At 35.0% G+C, this 16,737-nt stretch overlaps 5 protein-coding genes across 7 annotated transcripts; 2 read left to right on the top strand and 3 right to left on the bottom strand.

The window, feature by feature from the left end:
- The first annotated feature begins 14 nt into the window (after nucleotides 1-14).
- On the top strand, nucleotides 15-3,023 carry LOC110373416 (abscission/NoCut checkpoint regulator). Of its 3 annotated transcripts, XM_064039772.1 has the most exons (7): nucleotides 34-212; nucleotides 317-411; nucleotides 629-715; nucleotides 943-1,019; nucleotides 1,096-1,345; nucleotides 2,410-2,649; nucleotides 2,721-3,023. In XM_064039772.1, the coding sequence occupies exons 1-7, from the start codon at nucleotides 170-172 to the stop codon at nucleotides 2,916-2,918; spliced, it is 990 nt and encodes a 329-aa protein (XP_063895842.1). In that variant the 5' UTR covers nucleotides 34-169; the 3' UTR covers nucleotides 2,919-3,023. The 3 variants fall into 3 exon arrangements, with proteins under 3 accessions (XP_063895843.1, XP_049704602.2, XP_063895842.1); XM_064039773.1 differs by lacking the exon at nucleotides 317-411 and having other exon boundaries at nucleotides 15-212; XM_049848645.2 differs by lacking the exons at nucleotides 317-411; nucleotides 629-715 and having other exon boundaries at nucleotides 15-212.
- LOC110373414 (CCA tRNA nucleotidyltransferase 1, mitochondrial) lies at nucleotides 3,016-5,124 on the bottom strand. The gene is made up of 6 exons (XM_021330681.3): nucleotides 4,945-5,124; nucleotides 4,570-4,763; nucleotides 4,116-4,399; nucleotides 3,716-4,036; nucleotides 3,425-3,641; nucleotides 3,016-3,331 (listed from the first exon to the last, which is right to left on the bottom strand). The coding sequence occupies exons 1-6, from the start codon at nucleotides 4,996-4,998 to the stop codon at nucleotides 3,019-3,021; spliced, it is 1,383 nt and encodes a 460-aa protein (XP_021186356.3). The 5' UTR covers nucleotides 4,999-5,124; the 3' UTR covers nucleotides 3,016-3,018.
- Nucleotides 5,125-6,116: 992 nt separating this feature from the next.
- On the bottom strand, nucleotides 6,117-10,769 carry LOC110373448 (signal recognition particle subunit SRP54). The gene is made up of 7 exons (XM_021330718.3): nucleotides 10,417-10,769; nucleotides 10,157-10,333; nucleotides 8,406-8,635; nucleotides 7,775-7,925; nucleotides 7,344-7,492; nucleotides 6,730-6,991; nucleotides 6,117-6,657 (listed from the first exon to the last, which is right to left on the bottom strand). Exons 1-7 carry the CDS (start codon nucleotides 10,492-10,494, stop codon nucleotides 6,199-6,201), a joined length of 1,506 nt encoding a protein of 501 aa, XP_021186393.1. The 5' UTR covers nucleotides 10,495-10,769; the 3' UTR covers nucleotides 6,117-6,198.
- A 310-nt stretch (nucleotides 10,770-11,079) lies between these two features.
- LOC110373434 (26S proteasome regulatory subunit 4) lies at nucleotides 11,080-13,736 on the top strand. The gene is made up of 9 exons (XM_021330705.3): nucleotides 11,080-11,235; nucleotides 11,326-11,613; nucleotides 11,863-12,033; nucleotides 12,216-12,344; nucleotides 12,487-12,672; nucleotides 12,786-12,886; nucleotides 12,970-13,066; nucleotides 13,225-13,434; nucleotides 13,520-13,736. Exons 1-9 carry the CDS (start codon nucleotides 11,233-11,235, stop codon nucleotides 13,652-13,654), a joined length of 1,320 nt encoding a protein of 439 aa, XP_021186380.1. The 5' UTR covers nucleotides 11,080-11,232; the 3' UTR covers nucleotides 13,655-13,736.
- A 478-nt stretch (nucleotides 13,737-14,214) lies between these two features.
- On the bottom strand, nucleotides 14,215-16,307 carry LOC135118282 (uncharacterized). Its single transcript, XM_064039775.1, has 4 exons — nucleotides 15,597-16,307; nucleotides 15,299-15,510; nucleotides 14,930-15,007; nucleotides 14,215-14,772 (listed from the first exon to the last, which is right to left on the bottom strand). Exons 1-4 carry the CDS (start codon nucleotides 15,611-15,613, stop codon nucleotides 14,699-14,701), a joined length of 381 nt encoding a protein of 126 aa, XP_063895845.1. The 5' UTR covers nucleotides 15,614-16,307; the 3' UTR covers nucleotides 14,215-14,698.
- Between the last annotated feature and the right edge of the window lie 430 nt (nucleotides 16,308-16,737).

Genomic DNA, 16,737 nt, shown 5'->3' with positions numbered 1-16,737 from the left:
TTTTCTATAATCACAAACGCAGTTTTGAAGTTTGTTTGACATAATTTTCATGCTACGTATCTGTGGCTACATACATAATGACGCATATCAGCTGATAGTCTAAGTTCAGTTGAATGTTTATTTATATGTTTTAAGTCTAATAAATACCTTAATACGGTTCAAAGATGTCATGCAATTCCTGTGCAAAACCATTTTCACTGCTTCGAAAAGAGGTTCGTGTTGTCTACAATTCTATACACGAAACATTTCGATTTATTTTTCTCAAAATATCTTCGGTTCTTCGTAATTTCTTGTTATCTCCATCGGTTGCGCGCAGGTAGGGCTGCCATCCATCCGGGTTTCCCCGGATTTGTCCTCGTTTGGAGGCCGTCCGGGCGGGCTTTCAAAAAGTGTCCGGGGAACACTTTTCATGTAAGGAAACACCTCATTGAATTTAAGTATATGTTAATAGTAAATGGATTACAAATTAGGTGTTATTTTGTTTAAAAGAAAACCGTACTCGTTCGGGGAAAAAATGCGATTTACGCCAAATGTCCGGGTTTTTTTAATGTTTGTCCGGGTTTGGCGAAATTCGAGATGGCAGCCCTACGCGCAGGAAATCACTTGTTATCGTTTATTTTATTTCCAGAAAGGATGTCCAAGTTGCGGGTTCAGCTACTGCTCCAAATGTTTGGAAAACAAAATGTTTGTAGAAAGGCTAAATACTGAAGCTAAGGTCAGGTGAAATTAAAACTATTTGATACTAGTTGAAGCAATCTTTTGAATAATTCTCATGTACATAGGGCTAGAAAATTGTGGAAAAAGAGCATTTTTTACAATATATTTAATTATATAACTAGAACTGCTCATTATCTAATAAATGGCTCTATTCAATAGTTTTACAAAATGATCTTATTATAGGGAAATATTAAAACTAGGTATCAAAACTCCTCATTGTTTTAGGTATGTGCAAAATGTAAAAACAATAGTTCAAAGCCCAATGAACCCAAAACTATTGAAGCACCTGATGCGTACTACAGGTAAATAAAAATCTAAGTAATAAAGATATAATTTTACATGTATTTGATGAGTTAACTTTATCAATCTGTGTTTTAGGAGAGTAGGTGCAATTACTGAAAACCAAAGTGCAAACACAGGAGTGAATACAAACATGACAGACCTGCAAATACTAGAAAGACTCAAAAAGTTAAAGGAAGACAGCAAAGTTACTCCCAAATCAACAGATGAAGAAATTAAGAATCGTTTGCAGAACATAAGAGGAGAAATTCCTACAACTTCAGATGCTGAGATATATTCAAGACTGGCAAAATTAAAAGGCATGCCTGTTGAAACTGTTGCAGCTAAGGTACACATATTCTTATTGAATTAGAATTGCATTTTTTTTTTTTATTTGACACATTCAGAATCAGCGGCGGCCCTAGCCATTGCGAGGCTACGTGCGGCAGGTCTATGCGAGGCCCTTTGTCCTACGTGAAAAGTCTGTTGTGAGCTAGGAGTTATTTTCTTGTTAATAAAAGGACTTACAAGCGGCGCTTCCTTCTAGGTTCGGCTAAAAAAGGATGAGAAAAAGAAAAGACGTGGAAAATAAAGCATCCGCGAGCGTAGCGAGCGCAAAAATTTTTGAGCTTTGGATCACTAAAGCACCTAAAGTTGTATATTAAAGAACGATGCAAGGTGAAGTCGCGAGCGCAGCGAGCGCGAAAATTTTTGAGTTTTGGGACATAAAAGTACTCTAATCATGTTAGAATGAACGGTACTGACAAGCGAACAGCCGCGAGCGTACTGAGCGCGAAAATTTTTGAGTTTTGGGACATAAAAGTACTCTAATCATGTTAGAATGAACGGTACTGACAAGCGAACAGCCGCGAGCGTAGCGAGCGCGAATATTTTTGAGTTTTGGGACACAAAAGTACTCTAATCATGTTAGAATGAACGGTACTGACAAGCGAACAGCCGCGAGCGTAGCGAGCGCGAAAATTTTTGAGTTTTGGGACATAAAAGTACTCTAATCATGTTAGAATGAACTGTACTGACAAGTGAACAGCCGCGAGCGTAGCAAGCGCGAATTTTTTTAAATTGTTTGTTTAAGGACTCTCAAATTAAACTCGGAATTAAGCACAAATAAAAAGAATCCGTGACTGGATCGAGAGCCAGTTGTTTTTGTTACGTTGGTGTTCCAATTTTTTTGTTAAATTGAGAACTCAAAAAGTAAACGCAGAATGAAAAAGAAATAAATAAAGAAAAATATTTTTTTTCTTGGACCAGATATATATGTATTTTTTAATTAATTTTTTTTTATATTAGTGTGGGTTGTAGCGCGAGGCCCCTCCAAGCGCGAGGCCCTGTGCGAAGGCACAGTTCGCACACCCCTAGGGCCGCTACTGTTCAGAATAAATGGAATTTTTCTAGCCAGTGTTACCACCTCCAGACACCCGAACAGAGCAAGAGCAAGCTGATGATTTACTGAAGCAATACATGGAGCAAACTAATATTGATACTAAATATCAAGATGAGTTTGACAGTCTTGTCCAGGATATAGAGACTCGAATAACTAAACTTAAAGGAACAACTCCCACAAAACCAGTAGACAATCCGCAAACAGAGGACTCAGATGATGAGGAGACCACTGTCAAGAAAATTCTTGAAAAGGTATATTAACATCTTAATTGTAATATTAATTTATTAAGAAAATAATAATTACCGAAACAATATTTTTACAGATTAAAATAGAGGACTCACCTAATGATGAGATTCCACCATCAGATGAGCTGCCATTTTGTGAAATATGCAATGAAGACGCAAGGATGAGGTGCCTTGGATGCCAGTATTTGTTTTGTAAGAGATGTTTTATGGAACACAAAGATGATGATGATGGCTGTAATAGATATGTTCCCTATGAAGCTCCAAAGAGCCACTAAATAAAAATGTTAATGCACTAAAAATCATGTAACAATAAAAAATATATACTGATAGTGTAAGAATAAATAAATAAATATTAAGAAATAAAATCAACTATTATCATGTTTGTTTTCTTTTATTGTTTTCAAATTCTTCTATAATATTTGGGATGTTTTTGATTAGTTCCTCTTCTGAATTCTTATATTCATTTTCAATCCAAATGTTTTTTAGCTTACTAATGATGGGTCCATACATTTTCCCTGGAGGAACTCCAGCTTCCTTCAACATTTTGCCAGTAACAGGGAACTTGGGCACTACCCAGTTGTTAAATTGGTCTAAAAGTGCATCCCCTCTATATTTCAGAACCTCTTTAACATATTCAATTGCATCCTTTTGTTTTATCTTTGTATTTAAAACCAGTTTTTCATATGGTCTGAAATAGAAACGAAAATAATTAAATCATAAAAAAACCTTTTTTTTTCATCAGAGTTCTGTTTCTTAACTTTTAAAATCCCTGTCCACTTACAGTAATGGTCTGCTGTCTACTTTGTCTCCCCTGTGTTCCACCAGGAAGTAGGCAAGGTCTCTGTCATAACCAGAGAACTTGAGCCTACTGAACAGTGCTGTCACTTCATCTAGATCTGTCAAAAGAGCCGCTAAGTAAGAAATTGGATGCAAATTAAGATGTTCAGCCCTCTTCAATACTCTGTCCAATTCTTCAACATTAGGAGATTTTGGTAAACCTGAAAATATATAATTTTAAAAATATCTAATTTGGGATATACATAAGTGTGTACTTGACATTAAATATATTTACCAATGTATTCTCCAACTCCCACATCAATCATTGTCTTCAATAGATTTCCTGCAAAATTTCCTTGAAGCATCTTCTTCAGTTCCACCCAAATCCTTTCCCCAGATATATTTTGAAGTCCCTTAACATTTTCTTTTAAAACTTTCAGAGTATGTTCATCATGATTATCAGGCTTATCTGCTATCTTGCCATAGAACCGGAAATATCTCATGATCCTGAGGTAGTCTTCTTTCACCCTTCTATCAGGATCACCAACAAATACTACCCTACGTTTTTGTAAATCTTCATATCCAAAGAAATAGTCATAAACAGAGCCATCAAAACCTATAAAAAAAAAACATTTTTGATATTATAAAAGCAAAAAGTATTGTGAATATAAAGGAAGCTTATTTGATAATCCCACCTAAAAACATAGAGTTGATTGTGAGATCTCTTCTGTTAGCATCTAGTTTCCAATCTGTGGTAAATTCAACTTCAGCATGTCGGCCATCAGTGAGTATGTCTATCCTTAGTGTTGTTACCTCGAAGCTCTCTTTGTCATTGATTCTGGCTGTAATGGTGCCGTGCTTCTCACCATTAGCATTGATCATCCTAATATTTTCAGCAGTAAACATATCTTTCATTTGTTGTGGAGTAGCAGTTGTGGCAAAGTCAAGGTCTTTAGGAGCCTGGCCCATTAAAAGATCCCTGTAAATAATTGTCAGCATAGTGAATTAATTATATGTATACTGATTTACCACACTGTAGATAAGCTGGTTATAAGCTGCTTAACACCACCTATACAGTAGACTTAATTTTAATTTATGGACTTCTTTGAGTCGTGACGAATGTTACAAATAACTTTCGACTATGATTACCTGACTGCACCGCCAGCGACTCTTATTTCATATTTGTACTTGTCAAACAAATTCTTGAGCTCAGTGACTTCAGGAGTAAATATGCTTTTAAATTCTGCTGAATCTAGCTTTAGCACGACAGGATTTTGTCGACATTTTAATTCTTGGTCCATTTTCGAACGTGCCAATCGTCGAAAAACCGGAGTTGAGAATGCCTGGAAAAGAGAGATGTAACACTTGCATACGACAATAAGTATTTTATATCCATCGCATTTCTAACTACTGTTATCATTCTTGGTTATTTCAAATAAGTGGGTTATATATTCTTTCAATATTAGGCTATTTAATTAAACATAACATTCAAGAATAACCTATTTCGCAAAAGTGTACAATTACCCTTTTCGAGAAATATCCAGGTAACTTAAATATTCCTAAACAGGTGGTGTACATAACGCTGTATTACACAAATTATTTTTCATATGGCTTTGTTGACGAATCGATCCAATATAAAAATATGAGCAAATTATTCAAATCCAAAACAAACTTGTCACGTGAACGACAGATAAACGTCAGTGTCAAATTTTTGGAAGCGACCACAGAGTACATTTTACAGGAAGCGACCAAGAATGTTCGAGTGCTGTTCCTGTGTTGGATACCAAGCTCTGGCTCTGAACAACAAAACCTCTGAACTAACAAAGTGTATAAGTACCTATACACTTTTTACTCCGAAATTAACCACAGGCTTAATTTTTCCAGGGTATTGTCATGGATGTATTAGCATGAAGCAATTCTGCTGTCGAGATGCCATGCTGAATAGAGCGATCGTATTGGTCAGACCATACATGGTTTGTTTGTTTGCTTGAACGTGCTAATCTAGGAAACTAACAGGGCCCCGATTCTCCTAAGTTAATAATGTCAAAATCTAATAGAAATCGAATCGCAATATGATCGTAATAGCAGTTTTAACCATATCGGGCATTCTGCTACTAATAAAAGACCAATCGTATTTGATTGGTGTGCGATTGGTCTGTTATTTTGGTGATTTTGGTCTATACGGTAGTTTGCTATAAAATCATTTTGCAATCGTAAATCATTTGCAGACAAAATGATTCATTATTGATTGACAGAAAAGGATAAAAACGTTTATTTCAAAGAAAAAATAGCGGAATGCCACATACGCTTCAATCGTAATCGAGTCGGGATTGGATCTCAGTCGAATCGAGTCGAACGTCAATCGAATGGTGCTTAAGTAAAATTAGGAGAATCGGGCCCCAGGTCGTACAGAGAAAATATTTTAATGTTACATACCTCATTCATTGAGGAAGGCTACGGACTACTTTTTCTTAGGCATCTAGAACATATAGTACGCACTGCGAAGTAAAAGTTATCATACTGCCAAGTATTATCAAAATCAGGACAGTAGTTTTTGCGTGAGAGATGAACAAACCCCCAAACAAACTCGTAATTATAATATTAAGGATAGGTTTATAGCTCTTAAAAATCTTCTCTAGTTACTAATAGTATAGACTAGCTAGATAACATACGTGAACTTAAATAAAATGACAATGTAGGTGTCCACCTTTATTGGTTAAAATACAGTTCAATAATTACAAACATGAAAGTTGACTTATGGCGAAACTAAACTTGGTGTCATTTGCCACCCATTAAACTATTCATGCCACTTGAGCCCTGCTGCAACTGTCTCATCATGTTGTGAAGTCCAGTCATGCCTCCCATCTGCTGTAAGATGCGTGGGTCCATCATCTTTGCCATTTGTTGGTTTAGTTTAACCATTTGAGTTTGGTTTACATTCTTTGCCATGTCACCTCCCTTGAACAATCCTTTGATACCTCCCATCTTTTTCACAACAGCTGCAAACTTGGTGTACTGGGCAATTAAATCCTTAACATCTCTCTCCGTGACGCCGGCGCCTTGTGCTACTCGCGTGATTCTGGTGGGTTGTTTTGAAAAAAGTTTGGCGCCATCACGATGATCCAATTCACCTTCGTTCATGGAGTCCATTATAGTCATAAGCCGTTTTAGCTTCGCCATAGATTCTTGTTCACTACCTTTTGACATTAGATCTTGAGAAAAACCAGGAATCATACCCTGTAAAAGAACACCTGTTAATAACTGCCATTGCGTGAAAAAGTTTTAATAAATTCCTGAAAAATTACGTACCATGATCTGAGAAAAGGGTCCCATTTTCATAATGTTTTGGAATTGTTCATACATGGCACGCAATGTGAACTGGCCATGTTTAAGTTTTTCTAATAATTCATCATTATCATCAAGTTTGAGCTCATTCACTTTGTCCAAAAGTCCCTCAATATCACCCATACCCAACAATTTGTTGATGAAGGGTTTTGTTTTAAATGGTTCCAAGTCATCAATATGTTCTCCAGTACCTATAAATATAATAGGACTTTGTGTTGCAGCAACCCTGAAAAAAGAACACATTGTTTACCTAAGCAGTGTTTTATATTTTAAAGATTTATATATTCACAAAATAAAATTGCTAAAATCCATATGGCCAAGTACATACATAATTAACTCACTAAGCAGGGGTACTGCTTTATGTAATCTATTAATTCATATTCGAACTGATTGCATACTTGTTTAACTAGAGTATTCTTTACTTGCTTTCAGGTAACTGGCTTCCAATAAAATACTTTAGTTACCACATAATTAAAAAAATAAATGTATAGTATGTATATAATATGTGGGCTATATTTTTTATTGATAAATGCAAAATCACAAATTTAATTTTGGTGCAGTCCAGTAAAAATACTTACGCTGACAATGCACCACCACCCTTAGCATGGCCATCTAACTTTGTGATGATGACTGAACCAATGTCCACCTTATCCTTGAAAGCTCGAGCTTGAGCTTCACAAGCCTGACCAATTGTAGCGTCCATTACGAATATAATGTTGTCTGGTTTCTGTGAAAAAATAATGCAAAATACTGTAAAAGCTGTCTTTGATTAAATGTCTTTTGATATTAATGTAATAATTCTAATTTTGTTTGGACACTGTCTGGCTCCATAAATGTTTGGGGAATTCTGAAAGAATCATTTTGAACTTTCTATATTTTCACAGTGCAATATTTATAAATCCATTTTTCATACTACTTTTTCTATTTCATTTTGAGACCTTAATTTTAGAGTAAGAAGAATTTATTTTAAATCATATGTTTGCAACAAAAAAATAATAAATAAACTCACAATAGCATTAGCAACCGCCAACATCTCCTCGAACAATGACTCTTCTTGTTTGTGTCTTCCACTGGTATCCACAATAATCATTTCAAATCCTTCCTTTTTGAACATTTCCACCCCCGTGGTTGCTATCACCACTGGGTCTACTTCTGTGTAGCTGTAAACAAAAATGGTGGCAATGTAAAAATGTTGCAAGTTATTTTATTTCTCTCCTTAAATTATTTAGGTTTCCAAAATTGGTCACGAGTGAGCTGCTAATGCAATTTTGAATTTTACTTGGAAACAAAATTGATTCTTATTGGAATATTCTTGATTTTAGATGTATTTATTTATATATTGGACCTATAACAAAGAATATAAACAGCACAATCTTAAAACTAAGACATAGCTTAATCTAGCATGTGAATTCCTTTAATTACACGAGGACACATCATGCATACAATTATTTTCAAGTCGGTACAAATACTTTCATTTATCAACATGCATAAAACAGTGTATTAACTCATCCTCCGAGCCTTTTCCCAATTATGTTGGGGTCGGCTTCCAGTCTAACCGGATTCAGCTGAGTACCAGTGCTTTACAGTGCTTTTACAGTGTATTAACTAATTTGCGAATAAATAAACAGGTGCAAACAAACCTTCCGTAGAAAGGTATCCTGGCTTTGGTACAATTCTGTTTGACCTGATCGTAAGCACCAGCTCTGAATGTGTCAGCGCACACAAGACATGACTTCCAGTTCTTTCTCAAGTAGTGATACGCCAGCTTTGTACAAGTTGTGGTCTTGCCTGAACCCTGCAGGCCTACAAACATGACAATGTTGGGTTTGCCTTTGATTGGTTGGTACGGTTTCACTCCTGGATCTACTAGCTGAAATATTAACAAAATAAGGGTCAATACGTTGTTGAAGGATTCTTTATTAACTATATACATTAATAACTGATCAGACTGCAACCCTGCATTGGAGAAAGCAACTTCGGTACTAGTATGACATATGGCCAAAATATGGGGTTTTCTATTAGTAAAAAGTTCAAAATTGTTTAAACAGATCTATAGTTCGGCCGTTCAGAGAATGCGTTCCTGACACCTATCAGTTCGTCACGACTAGTGATGGGCACAACATAACACTGAGTTCGTTACCGTTCCCCCAAAATAAACCGTCGCATTATTTTAAGATTATTTTCGTTTTAAATTGGCGGAATCATTTAAAATTTATATTTTAGTTATTTAAGTGGAAACCAAAAAAAGGTAATATTCATATAATAAAATCGTTTTATTTATTCTTTGTTACAAAGTTACAATCTGTATTTCTATGCAATAAACTAAGTACATTTAATTGAATGTGCGTACAGAATATTAATCAGACTCCGATTCGCTTGAGGAGGTGGTGTCTTCATCATCATCTTCGCCTACGTGTATAATTATATTAGGTATTATCAATAACAGAATCAATCCTGATATCTCGGTCAAAATCTTCCAAAATCAGGTTTTTAGAGCTCTACCTCACTGGGACGCCATGGCGACGTCGCCAGCGGCACAGGTCTGGCTACTTCTGGCATCCAAATGTCGCCAAGTCGAGTGGCCATGGCGTCTCGACAGTCAATTGTTTACGTCGTCGCTCAAGAAATTGCAAGCTGACTGGCGACCACATTGGCGACTGTGTGAGGGAGGTGCGCTTTACCGTGTACCATTTTCAACCTAAATATAAAAATGCTACTTTCTTTCGCGCGTTCAGTTTGATCATAGTTTTATTTTTATATTTCATAAAAGTTATTTCATTAAGTCCATTATTTTCAAATTCTTAAAAAGAAAAACAAAACGTATTATTTTATATTATAAGTATAACTGTATAAGAACCATCAACCAGAACAGATTACGATACTTGCCTGTTATTTTTAGCACAGCACTACAAATATAAAGCGCTGACATAACCTTGTAATAGCGCAGTATAGATTTAGAAAAATATTGTTTACCAAGTTATTTGACACTCAATTTGGCACAAAATTACAACATTCATTGATTATTATTGATATAATAATGTTGTTTTAATGCTCATCAATTGTTAAAACGATAAACAACCAACAAAAATATTTTTATCGTACTGCAACGCCATTACAAAGTTACGTCGTCAGTTCAATCGCGATGTGTCAGAAACGCATTCTCTGAGCGGCCGAACTATAATGACTAACTCACAACTCTTTAATGATTGTAAGTTTATGTACTTTAACTTTTTATAATATTATTTTATGTAGTTTCAAAGAAAAATACAAGCATATCTTAAAATTAAAATTAAGAGGTCTATTATGAGATTTTTTTTTTATATTTTCATGGGCACTTATTCAGCCACTAGATGAACTTCAATAAGTAATAATAGGAATGTAAGTTATATACCTTTACTAGTTCTTTAAATACAGCTGACTGTATCATCCGACGCTTGTTAAGCCCACCAGCCATCTCATCGAAGTCAATGACTGCCCGAACATTCTCTCGGAGATTCTTCACTAAACGAATGTTCACATCAGCTTCCAAGAGAGCGGCGCATATTTGTTTCAGCATAGAGTTTAACACCTGCAAGTACCATCAATTCCTATCATCCAAATATCTCTACAATGACCAGCATTGAATAACATTAATAAATTATAATAACGCACATCTTCATTGATGATGGTTGCTCTGCTTAAAGACTGCAAAGCAGTTGTTATTTTTCGACCTAAATCTGCTAAAACCATCTTGCAAATCCGATAAAGAAGGGTAAAAAGTACACAATATTGCCAAATTTATATTGGCATCAGCTGTTATAGAATTTGATTGTTTTTATAAAAAATGGACACTCAAAATTATACACTTCGGATACATTTTAAGACAACATTATTTATTAATCTAATGTAAAACTTTATGTCTCAATTGATTTATTTTAAATTCACAACACCACTCGTGAGTTTTCTAATAGTCCATTTCACAAAAACCATACATTGACATGAGGCGTACACGACGAGCAGACACGTCAAAAATGAACAGAGGGCACGTTTAGTTATTCGCCAGATTGAAACTACGAATATTATCTTGTTCAAAACAAAATAAAAATGTCGTTGAATATGTGTTTATGCAAGTCTTATAAATTAATTATTTTATTCCGTAAGGTTGTTCCTAAACTTAAAATAACATTGCGCTATTTTACAATAACAACAATAATGTAACACACAGGCAGTAAAAATAAAGCACTATTCGTGGTTTTGCGCAATTTAATTGATCATCTAGGTAGGGTCTTAGAACTAATTTAGTTGTTCAGTTGAAGAAGCGAGAATACCTCACTAAAATAGCAAACCAACATCGTTCAATCAATTTTATTATCTGTGGTTGACTGAAATTCCGCTTTGTAATCATCTCCCGTTTGTAAAGTCATCGATTTGGTTCATTATAATTAAAATATTTTACTTTATTTAATTGGAATCATATAGAAACATAATATGGTAACAAACTTTGTTTAACACTAATCATGTACTTTTCGTCAGTGTACGATTTTGTTTCAAAAGTGTTCTGTAAACCAATTTTTTTATTAGGGTCAAAACCAATCAGGCGGAGGAAGCGGTGGAGACAAAAAAGATGACAAGGATAAGAAGAAGAAGTACGAACCTCCAATCCCAACCAGAGTAGGTAAGAAGAAGCGTAAGGCTAAGGGACCCGATGCGGCACTGAAACTGCCTCAAGTGACACCACACACTCGGTGCAGGTTGAAGCTATTAAAATTAGAGAGGATCAAGGATTATCTCCTCATGGAGGAGGAATTCATCCGCAATCAGGAAAGACTGAAGCCGCAGGAGGAGAAAATCGAAGAAGAAAGGTCGAAGGTAAGATACTTATTGTTCAGGTTACACAATGGAATGAGTTTACATTTGACTTTACATTGAAATCAGACAATTGACTAGAAAAAGTAGTATGTAGTTGTCACCAACAAAACTACATGAAGCCACCCTCTGTTTATAAATTGTCAAAGAAAGCAATCCATATTTTGAAACTAATATACAATAATGTACAAACATTGTTGTTTATTGAACAATGGTCAGCAATATATATTTTTCTTTTGTTGCCCCCATCAGGTTGATGACCTAAGAGGGACACCAATGTCTGTGGGCAATCTGGAAGAGATTATAGACGACAACCATGCTATAGTATCTACATCAGTGGGTAGTGAGCACTATGTCAGCATCCTTTCCTTTGTAGACAAGGATCAGCTGGAGCCAGGCTGCTCTGTGCTTCTCAACCATAAGGTAAACACTTTTGATACAGTTTCTTAACAAAAGCTATTTGTTTGACTTAAACCTCATAAAATGGTAGTCAGAAATTGCACAGTAGGTCCACTTACCAAAATACCTACTGTTTTCTGGTTTAAGTAGGTATCATAAGTAATTTCTAATGTCTATAAAAATGTTTTAAATGTGTTGAATTTTAGGTCCATGCTGTAGTAGGAGTGTTGGGTGATGATACTGATCCCATGGTGTCTGTCATGAAGCTGGAGAAGGCTCCACAAGAAACCTATGCTGATATTGGAGGACTTGATACCCAGATACAGGAAATTAAGGTAGAAATTCAATAAAAAATTACTTTGATAAAAAAGCCCAACTAGGTACTGTAATTATTTTCCTGTAAAATGGAAGAATCTTAACCAAAAACATTTTTTCCACGAGCTAGTTCCTCATTTATAAATTTAAATATTATTTTAGGAATCTGTAGAGCTGCCACTTACTCATCCAGAATATTATGAAGAGATGGGTATCAAACCTCCAAAAGGTGTAATCCTCTATGGTCCACCGGGAACAGGCAAGACCCTGTTAGCTAAAGCTGTTGCCAACCAGACATCTGCAACCTTCTTGCGAGTTGTAGGCTCAGAACTCATTCAGAAGTATTTGGTATGTATCAAACTGTCCTATTATAACTAGAAACTTTCTACTCAAACAATATTGTCTTATGTTACCACAGAGTTCTGCTTTTTTTAACGAAAATGGATTTATTCTGTTTACAGGGAGATGGGCCTAAGCTTGTTCGTGAATTATTTAGAGTAGCTGAAGAACATGCACCTTCAATTGTCTTCATTGATGAGATTGATGCTGTTGGTACAAAACGGTAAAAACCTTTTTTTCCTTATTAAATATGTGACATCTTTACTCATTTGCTTGTTTAATTAACTTGATAAAAATATTCAACAGTTATGACTCGAATTCTGGTGGAGAGAGGGAAATCCAAAGAACCATGTTGGAGTTGCTCAACCAACTTGATGGATTTGATTCACGAGGAGATGTCAAGGTATGTACTTCTACATTGCAATTACAGTACAGTTGTGGGTGGTAATCTATATAACTGATACCTTAAAACTCACTGCATATTCCAAGCCACAACTCAATGTTTGGTACAAACGACCTTTTGCTATTGGTGTAGGAGTGAACAATGATATTTATTTGCAGGTTATCATGGCCACAAATCGCATAGAAACATTAGACCCAGCTCTGATTCGCCCTGGTCGTATAGACAGGAAGATTGAGTTTCCATTGCCCGATGAGAAGACCAAGAGAAGAATCTTTACCATTCACACTTCAAGAATGACATTAGCTGATGATGTCAACTTGTCAGAACTTATCATGTCCAAAGATGATCTCTCTGGTGCTGATATTAAGGTATACACTTTTGATCCATCTTTTATAAGTTAAGTGCCAACCATTTAAGCAGCTACATTTTCTTATTGTAATTTTATTGTTTTAGGCAATTTGTACCGAAGCCGGTTTGATGGCATTGCGAGAACGCCGCATGAAAGTCACTAATGAAGATTTCAAGAAGTCCAAGGAGAGTGTGTTATACCGCAAGAAGGAAGGCACCCCTGAGGGACTTTATTTGTAAACAGTTTCCATAGTTGTTTATTGAATATTATTTTACATCTGTGTCTTTATATTTTCCGCGTAATTAAATATTATTAACTAATCGCCGTTCTTCTATTATTTTAACCAACCACTGAATTGTAATCTTGTAAGGACTAAGTACAGATTCTCTTTGTGAACATAAATTATGAAGTAATAAAGGAAACGAGAGAGGTTTTGTTAGAATACCTTCCTTACCTCAGAATGAAAAAAAATATTCATTCGTGTGTGCATGGGTATTAGTTTCCCTTTCATGCAAAAACTACTGAATGAAGGTGGAACTTAGCAGTTGAATAACATGGGATTCTTTTTATCTAGGACCTGCCTCGGCCCCACAGAGTACTTTTTATATTATGAAATAGAGGTCCAACTCGACTACCAAACTAAGTAAGACAAGTGGCGCCTTCTGAACGCAGGTTTAAGAAACTATTTGTCAATATATATACATATAGCTACATAAAGCAGTGGTTACTGGGTCTAGGTAGATTTTTGTTTCTTTTTGTTTAATATTTATAAGATGTTTTTCAATAAATAAAACACTGATAACCTTTAATATAATTTATTTTTTTCTTTTAAAACATTTCATGTATAATTTTTTCGCTTTTAGCTTATAGGAATCCGTATCATCATCACACTCTCTCCTATTTATTAATATTTTATTAATATCTTTACAGTAATTGTAAATAAAGAATCTGCAGGATATATTGATTAAAAAGTCTATTAATTTTTGTGTAGTGATAAGGATGTTAACATTTTAGGACTTATGCATATGACATATAAATGTAATTTAACAAACTGTATTTCATCAATCACTCTTGTCTTAAGGGATAGGTTTATAGAGAGGCTAGTTTACTTTAATTGTTTGCAAAATTATAACTCAGGAACAACAAAAATAATTCAATTTAAGATGATTTTAAGGTAAATTAGCACATTTATCGAGAGAGGCTACATTTTATCCGGGCGCATGAAGGAGTTCCAGGACAGAATATGTGTAAAATAATTGCTGATTAAATGCTTGTATGTAGGATCACTCACCAAGATTCTCTTTCATTTGTACATCTTCAATTGAACCTTGTGAGTGTATATGTAGATGCGCAGGTTCTGTAAATAATAATAATTGGATTAAGACATAGGCCACTTTTTATCAATACACCATGCGGACGAAGCCGCAAGTGGAAGCTAGTACATACGTAATGTAAATGTATGTATGTATGTATAAAAATGAATTGCTTGTTTATATGTATATGATAAAATATACCTTTTGATGTAGACGGTCCTGAAATCTGAAGAGGTCTTAGTGCTCTTTTTTCAATGCTGAATTTCGAGCAAGATAATCCTGTAAACAACGATAAAATAATATGAATTATAAATATAGTAAATTTTGAAATGTAATATAGAAACTCTTGTATGACATACTGCGTACATACAGAAATTGTGGCTCCAAAGAAATCTCTATTCAGATGTTTTAGACTTACTGCAGCTTTTCATTTTGTGATTTGGAAAGTTTACTTTAAACTCAAATAACATGACTGTTTATTTCTTTCTAACATCAACTCTAGAAATTTGAGACTTAGGTACTCTTTAAGGTAAACAGGTACCTTAATTTGGGTATTTTACTAAAACTAACCTGGCATGTTTTTTGTAGGTACAGCTCCTTTGGCAAGTCGGTTATTCCGGCACCAATATTTTGGTTCGAAATGATCATTACAGACGCGGCGGTATTTGAAAATATGGTTATTTTCAAGTTGCAAAATGTCACCACCAATATGAAAGACCCATGTATTAAATAGCTGCCTATCCTTATCTGGATTAGGGAATTTATGTAAATACCCGTAGTGTCTGAAAAAAAGGGTAACAAGTTAGAATTCAGTGGAGTCGTGACAAAATGACGACTATTTGTTTTAAGGATGTTGATAAATGCTTACCTAAGCCATTTGTACATCCGGGAACACAACACTTTCTATTAGACATGATAAATATTAATTATCACAAAACGGGTCAACGAGTCCTATCTCAAGCACAAAATTCACAAGATTTCGATCACCTCAAGCACAAAATCGACACGGCCGAAGGAGCAGAGGCTCAACTTAACGGACTTAGGTGGATAAAGCACTAATAGGGATAAAATCTGGAAAAACAAACAAGACACCGAAAAGCACTTCAGCGCAAACCGGCAGCCAAATTTGTTTGATTGACAATTTTTGCATAATGTTGCATGTAGAAAATGGATTTAATGTTGCCAGTAGAAAATAAATTCTTGAATTTTATTTTATTTCTGGCTAATTGATAATAAACATTAAATTTTAGTAATTGCTTCAATATGCAACTCAAAATTTTTATTATTTATTTTTTTATTTTAGCTGAAAAAAAAGATAGGGTAAGAGTAGAACCAATAAAAGATGTGATAGCGCCCTCTTACACACCTAAGCATAACTACTACGCAATCGCGCATCATCGTCATTACAAATAACGCCATCTATATTTCAGTTTCTTTAATATCTTACATTATAATACTACCAAATTAAAATGACACTTCCATGTAAGGACCTCAATGTATTTACTGTCTCACTTCATTTTGCAGACCTATAATGATACGTTTTCTCGTTTGCCACTATTAAGATTGTCACCCCTGCTCGGCCCTCGGGAAGCGGGTGGAAGAAATCCTTGGTGGAAACGAAATATTTATAATCCAAAAATCTCCAAACAATTCGATTCGTTGTTTAATATATGTTGATAACAGTTTCTCAACAACTTGGTCAGGAACACTTTCATTGAGTTGTTATCCATTATCAACCTACGCGCTTCATGGTTTTCTTAGTCACATATTTTAATCTGTGGTCGCTTATTTAGTCTGTGCATAGATAATACACTATATAGAGATAGATACGCAACTCATCGTTCAAAACAACTTACTAGCGTGAAAGTTAACGGGCCCCCGTCACAAGATGGCGTGGTTACTTCATGTATGGTTAGGGTAGATGGCGCTTTTCAAGAGTTCTCTTAAATATGTTTTTAAATTTGAAAATTGAAATCACTGTTTTAAATTCAATTTACTGTAAATTGAAT

The sequence above is a fragment of the Helicoverpa armigera genome, chromosome 20, assembly GCF_030705265.1.
Source record: "Helicoverpa armigera isolate CAAS_96S chromosome 20, ASM3070526v1, whole genome shotgun sequence".
Taxonomy (NCBI): domain Eukaryota; kingdom Metazoa; phylum Arthropoda; class Insecta; order Lepidoptera; family Noctuidae; genus Helicoverpa; species Helicoverpa armigera.
This window is presented reverse-complemented; position numbering and strand designations above follow the sequence as displayed.

Coding starts and splice junctions, on each gene's coding strand:
- LOC110373448 (XM_021330718.3), bottom strand. CDS start 10,494: ATGGTTTTAGCAGATTTAGGTCGAAAAATAACAACTGCTTTGCAGTCT. Junction 10,334..10,416: donor CAACCATCATCAATGAAGAT/GTGCGTTATTAT, acceptor TGGTACTTGCAG/GTGTTAAACTCTATGCTGAA. Junction 7,926..8,405: donor AGGATACCTTTCTACGGAAG/GTTTGTTTGCAC, acceptor TTTTGTTTACAG/CTACACAGAAGTAGACCCAG.
- LOC135118282 (XM_064039775.1), bottom strand. Junction 15,008..15,298: donor ACCTACAAAAAACATGCCAG/GTTAGTTTTAGT, acceptor CGTTGTTTACAG/GATTATCTTGCTCGAAATTC. Junction 14,773..14,929: donor AGGACCGTCTACATCAAAAG/GTATATTTTATC, acceptor TATTATTTACAG/AACCTGCGCATCTACATATA.
- LOC110373434 (XM_021330705.3), top strand. Junction 12,034..12,215: donor CTGTGCTTCTCAACCATAAG/GTAAACACTTTT, acceptor GTTGAATTTTAG/GTCCATGCTGTAGTAGGAGT. Junction 12,673..12,785: donor AACTCATTCAGAAGTATTTG/GTATGTATCAAA, acceptor TTCTGTTTACAG/GGAGATGGGCCTAAGCTTGT.
- LOC110373414 (XM_021330681.3), bottom strand. CDS start 4,998: ATGTACACCACCTGTTTAGGAATATTTAAGTTACCTGGATATTTCTCG. Junction 4,037..4,115: donor AATCAACTCTATGTTTTTAG/GTGGGATTATCA, acceptor TTTTTTTTATAG/GTTTTGATGGCTCTGTTTAT. Junction 3,332..3,424: donor GTAGACAGCAGACCATTACT/GTAAGTGGACAG, acceptor TTTCTATTTCAG/ACCATATGAAAAACTGGTTT.
- LOC110373416 (XM_064039772.1), top strand. CDS start 170: ATGCAATTCCTGTGCAAAACCATTTTCACTGCTTCGAAAAGAG. Junction 412..628: donor GTCCGGGGAACACTTTTCAT/GTAAGGAAACAC, acceptor TTTTATTTCCAG/AAAGGATGTCCAAGTTGCGG. Junction 1,346..2,409: donor TTGAAACTGTTGCAGCTAAG/GTACACATATTC, acceptor GAATTTTTCTAG/CCAGTGTTACCACCTCCAGA.